This window comes from Gymnoscopelus microlampas (assembly GCF_963454915.1).
Source record: "Gymnoscopelus microlampas genome assembly, chromosome: 7".
Classification (NCBI taxonomy): domain Eukaryota; kingdom Metazoa; phylum Chordata; class Actinopteri; order Myctophiformes; family Myctophidae; genus Gymnoscopelus; species Gymnoscopelus microlampas.
The window spans coordinates 35,894,103-35,909,102 of NC_139944.1; the positions used below are offsets into that span (position 1 = coordinate 35,894,103).

The 15,000-nt window shown below is 44.3% G+C and overlaps 1 protein-coding gene across 1 annotated transcript in view; it reads right to left on the reverse strand.

Annotated features, from left to right (window-relative positions):
- slc41a1 (solute carrier family 41 member 1) overlaps window positions 1-8,712 on the reverse strand; it is a 24,894-nt gene extending 16,182 nt beyond the window's left edge. The window contains exons 1-2 of the mRNA XM_084061609.1: window positions 8,500-8,712; window positions 6,068-7,161 (exon numbers count right to left, since the gene is read on the reverse strand). Coding sequence (XP_083917735.1) covers window positions 6,068-6,547 — 480 coding nt within the window. The 5' untranslated portion in view covers window positions 6,548-7,161; window positions 8,500-8,712. The remainder of the gene's footprint in view (window positions 1-6,067; window positions 7,162-8,499) is intronic.
- Between the last annotated feature and the right edge of the window lie 6,288 nt (window positions 8,713-15,000).

Consider the following 15,000-nt stretch of genomic DNA (forward strand, 5'->3'; position numbering starts at 1 on the left):
CTCATGCGGCAGTGGAGGTCTTGTGGTTCATGGTGGCCAATGAATGCTGAGGCTGAGGGATAAACCCATCGATCCATCTCCAGTAAAAGTGCTTATCTTTGGAGCTTATCCCACAGGCCCACTGGGCACTTAATGTCCAGTCGGCCCAAAACTAAATCAATAATCACAGAGGCTCCAAAAGGAGAAGGGATGGGGATGGAAGGGAAGGGAGGAGAGGGAGGAGAGGAGAGGGGAAAAGCCAGTTTGTGTGACACATTTCAGAGCTTTGAATGGGCAATTATTTCAACTTAACTGTGAGGCTCTCTGAGGCATTTTCAGATGTAATAGGTGTCGTCTATAGAAGGTGAGGTAACAGTAGGAGTGGTAGCGAGAACTCAAGTGTGGATAAAACCATCCCAGCCTGTTCCTTCCTGTCAGCAGGCCAACCAGAGCTCCTTTCAAGCTGCCAGCTCCACAGAGACCTCTGAGCCCTGTCTCCCTGCTCCCTGCCAACCCAGCAGCTTGTGAGCACCTCTCTCAGCACTGCTTGCCCCAAAAGCGCTGCTCTCTGCTTTCAGGGCCCCTTGCTCAATTTCATGTTCTCTCTCTCGCTCCCTCCTCTCACTCTCTCTCCTAACACCCCCGCAGTGATATATGTTGTTGTCTCCATGGAACATTGGCCCCCAGCCAAACAAACTCTCCCTCTCTCTCTCTCTCAGCCCTTTAGCTGCCTCCCTGGTTCTGGGAACTCCACTGGACTGTCCCAGTATCTCCGTCTACAGGTCTATGCACTCTCTGGTATGTGGCCTGGCAGGCTCACGTTGCCCGCTTGGGTAACATGGCCCTGTTTGCTCACGCTATACAGAGCCCTGTATATACTGTACAATGTACATGGATAGTACACCGAGTGCGCAGGCACATGGTGTCAATGCAAAGAGGGCAACGTCACAGCAACGACATCAGAGTAGCGCATTTCCTTCTGCCGGTATGCAGCAGAGGGCACGTGTAACGAGCACTGTGTCATGGGACGTGGGCGCCCCAGGCAGGGTCAGACTGGAAGGAAAGACCCGACCTCCACCAGCATTTAACTCAAAGGATGCTGGACAGAGTCAAGAATAGCAGGCTAGCATGCTAATCCTTTTAAACTCCTTCAGTCAGACAAAGGACCATGTGATCTGACAGGATGCCGCATCATTAACTGACTGATAAGCCTGTAGAATGTGTAAATTGAAACGAATGAGTTATGGGATTCGTATGAATTGTATTCTTGGTTATGGCTATGACAGCGCAAGCAAATTCTGAAATTCTATGTCCTTGAGAGAGGGTTGAATTTGGGTTTCTCTTGTGTCTTAATTACACAGATCTGTGAACAGATCTAAGTCATATCTTATTTCAGAACAACACACTCAGCAAGCAAGCAAATAGTTGCCACATACTGCAGTCATTATTGATTATACTCATATCATCAAGCTACTTCATTTGTTTTATGACACCATCAACCAGGAAACAGACGGATCCTGCAATACATGGAAGGAAAATGGCCACCAGACGGTGACAAAAAATGCCCACAATTGAATGTGGTCAGAGTTAGACTCCCCCGTCAAAAGAGAAAGCAGAGGTCGGAAGCCAGGGGTGAGTAAGTGGATGATGAGTTGATGACCGTAACCCACGCTCATGGTTTCACTGTGGCTCCTGTGAAAACAGGCTACTGGATGTGGTCGAACCCAAAATGGTGTCTGGTGGGCGGAGAGGGCTTGGCTGGTGTGAGGAGCTTTGTGTTGATTGTGTTTTCCTGTTTACTGTCTGCACGTATTTTTAGACTGTTTGTCTGTTTTTTAGGACAAATTTGTGTGTTCCACTTCTTCACTTTAGTTTGGCGTTCAGAATGTCTACTGACACCACATCGTGGGAGAAACCACTAGACTCTGTGGCAGACAGGCAAGTCTGGCTGAAAGGAACACAGGTGGCAGCAATCCCATTCAGTGATTTACAGCAGTGGTTCTCAAACTTTTTCATGTCAAGGACCATCAAATTAATATGCATCAGGCTGCAGACCCCCATCAGAAAATAGCAGATGTACAGTTTCAAATATCTGATGTATATAGGGTTAAAATGGTTAAACTGATTTGGTTTAACCATTTTGCTGGGGACCCCCTGGAACGCCCTCAAGGGCTCCTGCAGGTCCCCCGACATCACTCAGGGATGAAAGGAAAAACTAATCTCACAACTGAAAAAAAGATTAGTGAAATAGTGTGAAAGCAGTCCTCCACACTAGTGCTATGTTTCCTAAAAAAATAGCACAAATGTAGAATTATGATGTTAGGGTATTATTATCATTCTAAACCTATGTTCTTGTTGTTCTACATACAGTTGATCAGTTGAAGCTACGTTTTACGGAAGATACTTCTGAACATGTATTCCTAGTTTCTAATACTCTAAAACTTTCATCTTATTTAAGTCATGGCATTTTAACACAAACCTTCTTTTCGGGGGGGGGGTCCCTGGCACAACACATTTTAAATTTCAGATGGAGGTCTGCAGCTAAATACACATCAATTTAGGGGTCCTTGACATGAATAGGTTTGAGAACCACTGATTTACGGTACATTTTTTCCTGCATTCTCTGTTTTCCAATTGAACTATCTGAAGGAATGGAATGTGCATGATATGGTCTGATAATGTGCCTATAGCAGTTACCAATGACCAAAGAGTTACCTGTCCGACACTTGAAAAACAGACGGTGGTCACTGTGTGTGTGACCTTTGGACTGAGCTGGTATCCCTGTGAGTCCTGATCTTCTGACCTGGTGGTGCGTGTGCGTGACAGTTTTTGGACACCCTGCTTCCATGCAGGTCAGTTAGCTGCCCTACACAAGACCATGCACTCCTTCGTTTCACTCTTGAGGGCCTAGGGAAGGCGTGTGTGTGTGTGTGTGTGTGTGTGTGTGTGTGTGTGTGTGTGTGTGTGTGTGTGTGTGTGTGTGTGTGTGTGTGTGTGTGTGTGTGTGTGTGTGTGTGTGTGTGTGTGTGCGCGTGCCTGTGTGTATTAGAGAGGGAAAGTAGCTGATGTTTAGAGGTCACATTTCACAGAAGCCACACAGAGAATGGGGCAGAGATCCAAGTCATGCACCGATCCTAACTTATGTAACCAGACTAGATAGACACATTAACTACATGCACTTTACAGCGGCTAACTAGTCTGACTGCATAGTACAATGTGAACGAACGTAAGAGTGAACGGTACACTTACTTAAAGGTTTGGGTCTATAATGCATTTTAATCGCATTTATGATGCTTTACAATGCACTTATAAGGCATTATAACACTCGTTATCAATGTTTATAATCATGTATGACAACTTACATCAATGTTTAAAGCGTATTATACATGTATGTGCTGGTCATAATGCATTATAAGCTCAGTGGAACAGCACATTATAACTACCATGACTTAGTCAGTTATAAAGTGTCTTTGTTATCCAAAATTATAATTTAAACATTTAAAGTTTATTTATTTATAGTGTTATGAAGCATTATAATGCATTATACATGTTATTGTAATGCATTATAGACCCAAGGCATTAAGACCAGCACTTAAAAATGATATTATTATAAGTTATAATACTTCATAAAACTTGTTATAAATTGTTATGCATAATTATAAACATTTAAGTGCATTATATTGCATTATAAATGTGGTTATAACGCATTAGACCCAACCTTAATATAAAGTCTTACCGAGTGAACTACATGGAGCAGGGCACGGAGAGAGTGGGACAGAGAGAGAAGGGGAGAGAGAGAGAGAGAGAGAGAGAGAGAGAGAGAGAGAGAGAGAGAGAGAGAGAGAGAGAGAGAGAGAGAGAGAGAGAGAGAACACAATCATTTTAAGTATACTCAAACTGCATATATTCTACTGCAATTCACCAGAAACATCAATCCAGAGTATACTGGGATCAAGTCGCTTTACAGGTTGCTGATCCTGTCTGGGTCTAGAGCGTATCCGGAAACGGTGCGGGCATGTGCACATACAAAGGCTCTAACACGATGATTAATTTGGAATGAATCTGCAGGTGCAGCACAAAGCCTGGTGATGCAAGGTTAATCCAGACTGACTGTCGATTCAAAAAAGATAACATACCTAACATCATCATTCCACAATCTTTGTGCTTCATCTTTGAGTGCAGATCCCTAATCTTTACAAGTGTTTGTATCTTTATATTTGTCAAAAGGTTTTGATCATACCTATAGAGATCTGAGGGGGGAAATGAAGTGGAAATTGGGATGATTCAAGATTTACAAGTAAGATAGTTTTTTTATCGTAAATTTCGTTCTAATGGTTTTGACTTAGTCTTTTATTTTGCCTTCTCTTTTATCTCTATTTATTTAATTTATCAAATTTTATCCATTTGATTATTTATGTATTGTTGGATTGGACACTAATGACATGGCTCTCTCCACTCTCTATGTCGTCAATATCTGACTGACTCACCTTTGAAGGAATGAGACAGTCAATCCGTCATTTTGGAATGCAGAGAAACCACAAAGTTGTTGTTGTCCCGCATTGAGGGAGCGAGAGAGAACTTTAGACCAAAAACCTCTGCATTCCTGGTTAGTGAGCAGACTATATACCTAACTTGGCCATAATATAGGCTTTGACACCATGTTGGGTTTTACTTTTTTGCTAGTACACTACCATTCTAGGTGCTCAGTTATAAGTAAGTAATCCCCCCCCTTTTCTTTCCTCCGTTCCTCTGCCCTTCTCCTCCCCTGTTCTGAGTTCCTGGGGTAGCTGCACCATGCTGGCATCAGAATGGGCAGTGTGTGTGCCAGCGCCTGGTTTCCTGGCAACCAGACACCTCTAGCTTTATCTCCACTAGATCCCTGACCTTAATGAAATATACGAGTTGTCAGCCCGCAATGCCACTGCTACAGTACACACACACACACACACACACACACACACACACACACACACACACACACACACACACACACACACACACACACACACACACACACACACACACACACACACACACACACACACACACACACACACACACACACACACACACACACACACACACACACACACACACACACACACACACACAGCACACAGAGAAGGAGAGCAAGTATGTCAAGTCAACAGGAAAGAAGGAAGGGGAGTAATTATAACTTGAGTTTGATTCTTTTCTGGGCAGCTGTGTGGACCCAGCAGTCTTGTGACTGCATGCTGTTCAGCTGCTCCATAGTAATAAACACAAGACATGGGATTCTAGTCTACTCTGCTCTAATCGACGCTAACCTTTCCCCCACTCTATTCTATTCTATTTTACTCATTTCTACTCCTACACCAACCAATGTACACTATCGTGCCACTGCCAACAGCCCCATTGAGCAATCAGTTATTTTACATGAACGGATGAATGAATGATTTCTTATAATAATGAGAACAATGAATGAGTATGCACTTGATGTGTTGCAATGGGTAGCATCTACCTGTTTGATGCATACAGTACGTAAGCCTCTATCTAAGGAGGTATGGTAAGTTACATTGATCAGTCTATGTGAAGTTGTGAACCAACGTGTCAGTGTGGATGGTGGAGAGAAAAGATGTTATACAGTTGTAAATATCCAGTGTGTGATGATTTCCCCTTCCGCCCACCCTCACCACCGGCAGGAGATAAAATAGGCCCACAGCAACATGACTGACACATGCTTCAGCAAACGGGGTGCAAAAGAAAACCCGGTTCATTCAGGCAATCCCAGATCCAGCCCCCTGCATGCCTCATTACATGGGCTGTAGCATGAAGCACCAGTTGTGTTCACACTCACAGCATAGGTCAACTGTGACAAGAACTTAACAATGGAACTTATGGGAAAAAGTTTTCAGAAACCCTCCTCATTATCGTAAATGTTTCTCAAAAGTGAACTTATAACACCAATGAGTTCACTGTATGTTTGGCTACACATTAATACCAACCATCTTTTCTAAGCTGACTGACTACATGGGGTGACAATGAGGTTATGAGAAAACAACATTAGTCAGTCTCTATGTCTACTACAAATAAAGATGACATTTCTCACCTGTACAATGTCTAGTACCATGCCCGCTGCCACAGTCCCGAACCCAGCCAGCAGGAACGGAACCACTGCCTGCAGGCCGATGGTGAAGGACGTCTCCTTCAGTGATGCAGGTGGTTCAGGGCTCCGGTCGGTGCTGGTGTCATCACTCTCATTGCTCTGGCTGGCGTTCTCCAGGAGAGCATCCTCTTCACGCTGACCTTTGGCATTGGCATGGCTGTCTATCACCACTATCTCCGATCGATCGTCATCCCCGTGTTCACTTGCTCTGTCCGGGAAGGAGGTGACCTCTGTGAGCTCATACTCGCCTCCGGGTTCCTGTCTGACCTCCTCTGGGTCCTTGGCGAGGATGAGCGGGTGAACAGTGCCGTTGGAGTTGAGGAAGGTCGGCGTCAGAGGCACCCCCTCCTTCTTCATCTCAATTGCCCCAGAGGACATGTCGATGTCGGGGAGTTTGTCTTGATCTTTCGACCAAAGTACCATGCGGGGAGCCTTAATTGGGAAGTAACCTTGTCAGTAGACTTGATTTATCCCATTAAAGAGCGTTAGTGAGTGGCACCTGCGGTGTGGTGGTCACTATTAAGATGAAGTAATTCTAAGCGGAAACCCAACTCATCTAGCCGTGCGTCTGCAGGAGCAAGTGCGTGGCGCGTCTCCAGGCGCGACTGTGTTCCTGTCGGTGCTTGGGGAGCAGGACGAGTATGTTCTCCATTCACTTCAAGCTAACGGTAAACAGGCGAAAAGCAGAATAAAACATTTGCAATATATGAGAAAAGGGAAAAAATACTGCTGTTTGGGGACAAGCCAAAAGCAACCCCCTGAAAAATACTTGATGGCTAGGCAATAGTCCTGGTCAAATCTTCTTTTCAAAAGGCTGTTCTCTCCAGTGCAGGCTGATCATGCACACAGTTCTCTGATCATATCACACTGGCTCTCTTTAGTCGGTGTACCGGGGAAGGGACACTGGGACAGGCTCACCTTACAGCACGTGGTGGTCACTGGGAGGGTCCTTTCGTGATATATTTAAAGGTCTGCAGAGCACAGCTCAGATTGAGTTACTGAAAGTAGCCTACCTCTCCAATCAAGAGCCCTGTCACCTGCAAGAGACGAGATTTATACATTTCAGCACATCTTTTCTGCTATCTCAAACAGACCTATCAATCACTTCAGAGGAACTAAGATTGTCTTATCTTTAAGAACATCGATCACACTAGGCCTAGAGTGTCATCACATTTTTCACTTGCAGCAGAGAAGACTAGCTACTTTTCGATGAAGTTAAGTAGTTTAAGTTCAATAATCAGCCAGTTTAATGCACTGAGAGGGTATTGATTGGTTGATTTATGTGCACCCAAAAAGCATAAATGACAATTGTTATAGCCTAATAGGCTACCCTATAGGCCTACCCATCAAAAGGATAAAACACAAAAAACTCTGAAGGCTTATTGTGGTAATTTATAAAGGCCTACAGATCCATAATTTCAAAAACATTCAATTAAACGTTTCTTTCTTTTAATGTATGTTAACACAACAATCATTAGGTTTGATTGTTTGATTGAATACTTTATTAGCAGTTTGAAAGTACAGTTCAATACAAGGTCTGCTAAGAGGATTTTAAACCCAAGAAAGCCTATGGCTTGTTTCCATTGAGGTTAAGTTTTATTTTGTGCACATTGTTGCTCTAAAGCTATAACCAGGGCATCATCCCGTCATCCAAACAGGTGTCTTTACCAAGCTCCTCAAAGGGGTAGGCCTATATGAGTGACCTCATGTGCGTTTGAAACAGTTTTTAAAAAAAAATCTATCACCAAACATGCATTTCCTTTCAGCTATAAATATTCTGCCATTAAATGCTGTACATCCTCTGGCGCAAATCCTCTCCCTGCATGTTACGACATCCATCCTGCAGAGGATACGCTGCATAACGTCAGTGAGTCCCCCACTAAAACTAAAACAATCCTCTCTGTTTAGTAGTCTGGACCAACACTACCGAACCCAACATGGCAAACTAAGGCGTAAATTAGTGCTCCTCATGGCTGAATAGAGGAGCCCTCCTATTCTACTGCTCATTTCTTCTTCAGCACAAGGCTATATGTCATTGCCACCAGGCTACTGCACCTATAATAATGCGAGCGAACATTCTATTACTGTGTACAGTGTAACCAATTTGTTGCCGTTGTTTATTGGACATTTCTAATGCTTTTTTCGAATCAGGCAGTCAGTGGTTGTTGAGCCTTAAACTGATCAATCCCGTTAGATGAGGCATGCCATGCCGCATGTATAACATCATCTAAAACCGGCTGATCCCGTCATCCCGGGCTATTATTATAGGTCAGTGGGTAAACCATTCCGCTATATGACAATGAATGCGCTGGTCACAGCTGGAGGCTACAGTCTAACTATAGGCTATATGTCAAGAAAAACATCAGAATATTTACCTTTCAAGAAGAGAGGACAGGAGCCAGCAGATCTTTCTTCCACTCACTATAGCACAGTGTTGTGGTTAAGGCGTGGGCACCGGTGTGCACGCAGCGCAGCCTTATATGTACTGTAACCTAACGGCCCGCACCGCGTTTAATCGTTAACCCTGCGCGGTTAAGGCTGTCACTACCGACCCCTCACATTGTTCCATTTACCCCGCCGGCGGCTGCAGGCGCGTCTAGATCAGGCATTCAGTTCAGTGACGGCAGGGCAGGAAGGAACAAGGCGGGTTCTCCACACACTCTGCTGTACGATGGAGAGAATGAGACCCCCTGCGCACAAGCTCTGCTCCCCCCCCCCACCCCCCTCCTTCTGCCCACTCAGTGTCCGTGTGGAAAGTTGCACCCATGAGGTGCCAGTCTCCACACAAGTCTACTAATTTACTAAACGGAAAATTTTAGTTTTAATTTAACAATAGCCTACATCCTAGAACAGAATGATTAGACTCTTGTGGGCAAGGTAACTACTGGAGTGGAGCGGCTTTGGTCACTTATCCACCAAAAGATACACTCCCCCCCCCCCCCCCCCCCCCCCCCAGGCCCCTCCCGAAAAGAAAAGAAAAGAAACCTTACATAAGAGATTGTTCAGCAATGACATTAGTCGTGTTAGATAAACAAACCAGAAGGAGTGAGAAGTGAGAGGCATACACTGTCAAATCCTCTAAAAAAAAAATATATAACTCTTTGTTATATTTGTAACTCTCAGAGTTACACTGAGGATTTTACTGTATACATAGGCAGATAATAGGCAGAAATAGACAGTAACATAGGCCATGCTACCCTGCTCCTGTGAGAGGTATAGAGATCTCCAGAGTGCCTAATACTGTGCTGTATCGTAGAGATCAGAGGTCTCCATGGTGCCCCTTGACACCTCAGCTCCATCACGCCACGCTTGGTCTGGTTAGCAAAATAAGTGGCTGGTGAGGTGAAGGAGGCTATGCAGCCAAACATCCAGTAATTGCAGAGGAGAAGAAAAAAAAGCATTGCAAGTCTCTATATATCATGCCAGGGTGGCTTATGGTCTGTGAGAGTGTGTATTTGGAATGCGAGTTTTGCACCATTATGGTTTTGCGTGCACACTTGTGGGTGTACAGGAAGTTATATCTTTTGTTCGTCTCTTTTGCTCCCATGAGAACTCTAGTGAGGTCTCCAGAGTGTATATATTGAACATAGTGCTAGAGTACTCAATTGTTACTTCAATTGTAATTTGGTGACTGTAATTCATATCCATCAAAGGAAGGTTATCCCTCAGCAACAGCATTGCTGTTGCTGAGGGATAACCTTCCTTACAGCCTAGATAGGCTTCCTTGCTGTCCCAGCAGGGCCAAACAGTTTTGACTGAATATTCTCATAGAGTCAACTGCTCCCAGTCCCTTTATCCAGAAAGATTTGTCCTGTCTCGACCTTAACCGGAACCATTGAATAAAGCTACTACTGTGTTGGTGTATTATCTAACCTCTCATCTGTAAAACAAATTAGGCATTTCATTTGTTTATACATAATAATTCCAACTATATGTGATCTATTGTAAATCACTGCACTTTTACTGTGTGATGGCAGTGGCACAAGGCTGCAGGACAGAGAGGATGTGTTTGAGCCTCTGTGGGCTGTATTTGTCCTGAGGCTATCTGAGGACCTGACCTCCCTCTCGTGTTGTTCATAGCCACATTAACGCTCTCTCTCTCTCTCGCACGCATGCACGCACGCACGCACGCACGCACACGCACACACACGCACACACCCCGTGCGGAAACGTTTAACAGATACGAATGTCAAGGTGAGGATTAATTCCAGGATACATTGATGCAACACTGTCAATCAATTATACTGTACCTATCCCTCTCCCCCTCTCCCTCTCCCTCTCTCCTTCTCTCCATATCCCTCCAGACAACTTCAGTTTATCTGTACAGTAGTACTTATTTTGTCGGTAATATTGTCTCTTTCTCTCTCTCTGACAACGCGTCACTTCAGCTTGTAGATTGCCAGTACCTGTGTTCAGAGTACTTGGAGGCCATGCCAGTCTATGGTGTCAGTACGATGACACCAGCACTGTGATGTCAGAGATGCTTCAAACAACACCGGGTCCTCCACTCCTCCACATAGGCTAATCAATGCAGCATAATGTTCACCACTGCGTCTCCAGACTCTTTCTTGCCTGTCACATGTGCCCAGCGTGAACCTGCTCTCATCTGTGAAGAGAACGGGGCACTAATGGTGGACCTGCCAATTCTGGTGTTCTCTGGTGAATGCCAATCGAGCTGAGCTGTGCGCACAGGTCCCACTATGGGCACTCATGCCATCCTGTTTCTGACAGAATCATGCACAACAGTTGGTCATTTTTTAGGGGTCTGGCAGTACTCCCCCTGTTCCTCCTCGCACAAAGAAGCAGATACAGGTCCAGCTGCTGGGTTGATGCCCTTCTACAGCCTTCTCCAGCTATCCTTGTGTAACGGACGGTCTTCTGGTATCCCCTCCATACTCTTAAGACTGTGCTGGGAGACAAAGCAAACCATCTTGAAACCGCATGGATATGCCATCCTGAAGGAGCTTAGCTACCAGCAGTGACAAAGACACTAGCAGAACACCAAAATAAAGAGAGAACAATTGTCTTTGGCCACCGCACCAAACCATTCTCTTTTTGGGGGTTGTTTTGCTTTTGCCTCTCCATTGGACCTGTTGCTACTTTCATTTGCACCAAAGCAGGTGAAATGGACCCTTTGTGCTTCCTACATTGGACAAATGATATTCCTCAAGTTTATATTTACTGTGTGTCTGTGTCTACACTGCAACTGTCAAGATATGCCATTTCCACCTTAGTTATGAGTTTTGCCCTCACCCTTGATTGTGACCAATTTCGTTTGGCCGTTACTACACAAAAGTTTATTAGTGTACTGATCATTCCCACCAAGTTTCATGACAATTTGCTAACCCATGTTTGATTTTGGTGCTGGTTGTGACATTGGCATTTCACCTTTGACCTTATTGACCAAAAAGTGATCTCTTCAAGGCAGCCAACTTGTCATTACCATCAAATATTATGAAAAATACAATATATACATAATTTGATGTCATTGTGTGCTGTCACAAGTGCCAAAGGATTACATTAGTTGCTCCATTTTGCATGATGTCATCTTTCTGAGTCTCTTCGTTCCTGAGATGTCCTTTTGACCTTGATCTTGATTGTGACCTTTACCTTTGGACCGTTTCAACACAAAGGTTAATCATGTCTTCAGAACAGTAACTTAACTTCTTAAGCCATTCATACTTCTTTGTATGACAAATAGTGAAAAGAGCCAATATAGCTCACAACGAGTCACAATGTGATGCGCTATGAGCTTGTATTATCACAATTTTTGTATTTAAAAAAAATAACAAATTTGCAAATAGGGACGCCAGGATGCATGTGCTTAAATTGTTATATTGTGATATTATCAAACATTTCCCAATAAGAAATGCCAGTCTGACCAGAAGCAGGGGGTAAAACATATCCCCACTGGCCATGGAAATGGGGTGTATCAAAAACAGAGGCATGCATTTCCCCCCCACCCACCCCACCCACTCAACAAATCAAACACTGGTTATAAAGGGAGAGCTAACAAATGTAGTCCTGTTGTAATGTATCCAGCTGATGGCTGGTCTCCCCCCACACATCAACCACAGCCCTGTGGGAATGCAGGCGCACTGAATGGAAACTCACGGGTTCTCCTTAAGAGGATTGATGCGTTAAGAGGATTCATTGTTGGATTCAGTACACATGATGCAGCGCCTCATCCTGCTGATGTGCAGTATCATCATATGAGCAAATAATTAGCATTCCTTTGTAAAAGGCCTTTAACCACATCAAGCGAAAATAGCAGACCTACAAGGTGTGTTGTGAGCTTGTAGCAGCCTGGTCGGCCGCCAGTGTGCTTGTAGTCAATCTACAGTGTCTTGATTCAACAGTAAAATGTAAAGTGTTACAAATCTGTGGCTTAACCTTATGGGACACTCTCAGACTTATGAGACTTATTAGAAAATATAAAGTACGGTATGGGATATGTTTCAGGAGATGTGAGTTACTCTAAAAGGGGACCCATGGAAAAAAAAGTCACAATTCCACAAGAATAATGGCTGTAAAGGAACATTATCATTTCTATTTAAATAAACAAACAAATGAAAAAAGAAAGGGTCTGGGTGCTCGGAAGTTCAAAAAAGTTTAGCGAAGGTGCTCTTTGGTGGGGGACTGAAAACTTGCAACAAAGGAAAAAACCAGGGCACTCTTCTGGTGAAAAAAAGTTAAAAAGCCTTTAGTGATGTGGCTAGTTCATAATAGAAGTTGTTAAAAACTGGGATACAACCCACACGTAGCGGCCAGCCTTCTTTTGTTTTTGAAACAAACAAATGAATTGCTCTGAGCAGTGGTCTCTGAAATGTACGTCAATGTACGAATCACTGTCTCCATGCTGGTATAAGTTTGAGGACATGCCTTTGAGGTTATACTGTAAGCTCTGGACACAAAGGCAGGACATGGAAAAGTCTGGCCCGAGCCAATTTATCAACTGGCCCGTGTAACTACTTCAGATATGAATAATCTTTCCTCTGGGTCTCACTTCTGCCCGGTCACAATGCTTGGGCAGTTGCCACTGACCGCAAAGACAGAAATAGATAACTGATTATGGAGCAGAGAGGTGGGGTTTGGTTGGACATGTAAGAGGTGCTCTGACAGTTAATGAGCCTCTCCAGACGCCTTTTTCTTCTCTCCCCCAAACCAGGAAGTGAGGTGAGAGGACTGGACACAAAACAGTAGCGCACACAATAAGTCCCAAGTGTCAATTTAACCCTAAAAGTGTATAAATTGACCCCTTTTTGGTCCATTTCTACACGTTGGGAGTGTTTAAATAACACTCAGGATTTTACCATGTGGGCCCCGGCAACGACTTCAGGAGAGTGGCTGTCCCTGGCAACAGCAAGGCAGTCTGTGCCAGTTCTGTGCCAGTTCTGTGCCAGTTCTGTGCCACTTGTGTCCCTGGGCTTCTTTGAGCTCTGAAGAATGTCAGGGGCAGATTTGGACCACTTCCCTCTGCTCAGGATGAATGGCTGTCCACCAACCCCCCCACCCCCCCCCCCCCCCTCCACTCCTCTCTCTCTCTCCATCTCCCTCTATCCTTCTCTCTGCCTCTCCAGCCACAATCTACCTCCTTTAAAAAACACAGAAAGGAGAAATCAAAAAGCAGCTGCGTCAAGTCCAGTTTGGTTGTTCGCTGCTTTTTACCCTTTGCTGCCGGGTAGTCTTGTGACAACACAGTGTGGAAAGAAGCTTTGGTCAAAGCTGCTCCCAAAAAAGCAAAGCCCCGGCTTTCCCAGCTGACTACAATCAAATCTCTTTCAGTCAGCTGTCTTGGCAAAGTGTATGAAGGGATTCTAAGGGATGCCCTTCTGAAGGACACAATTTCAAAAAGTGCCCCATCATCACGCCATGGTTTTATGGCTAACAGATCAACTGTCACTGCTCTCATCCAGATCCTGCAAATGCTGGCAGGAAGCACTCGATAGCAACCCAAAAATGGATGTTCATGCTGTTTGTGTTGATTTCTCCTGTGTGCTTTTGACACAGTAACGCACTGTCAACTGCTTCATAGCACTGGCTGACATGTCTGTCAGACACCCCCCTTTGGCTCATTGTGAGGAGCTAACAGAGAGCAAAGGGTGCAAGTGGGGTTTCTGTCTGATCCCTGTGCAGTATCAGCCAGTGTCCCCCAGGGGGGGCTATTGTCCCCATTGCTCTTTGTCAACTGCATCAACGGTCTGGATTCACATCTGCCTCCCTTGATTATTATCTCTGTGAAATATTATAATGCAGGTGAGGTGACCTTATAATGACGGAGCATCTGATGGGGCGTCTACCTGGCCGGACTCAGAGGACCTTGGACTCTATATGGTTGAAATAGGGACAGGAGTTTTCACTGGAAATGAACATAGCTAAGACCATGGATATGGTAATCAGAACCAGTGTTTCCACCTCTAAACTGCTAATAGTTCAGACATCACCATGGGAATGTACTTGCAACCTATCAAACTTAGTACAACAAAACATGACTAGACAAGTTTTCCATCACAGCTGGCATACTCAAGGATTGGACAAATGAAGGTCAGGTATATTTATTTAGAATGTCACGTGGGAGACCAGCTATTTTGGCAACACAATTAATGGATTCTTGCTGTCCCTAAAAGAGTACAAAAACAACAACAACAAAAAGTCACGCATTACAGTGTTTACTGTGTTTTTATGCCATGTTGAATTTGACTAAATTAAACTATGAAATTGCTGTGCAGCGCTTTCATCGTTAGATCAAATAATTATGACACGATGTATCAACACAAGACCAAATTAAGTCATTACAGCTGTTTTAACCACTTAAATCCCTCTACTTTGTCATACGATGAATAGCGAAAATAGCCACGAGTGCACGACACATTATG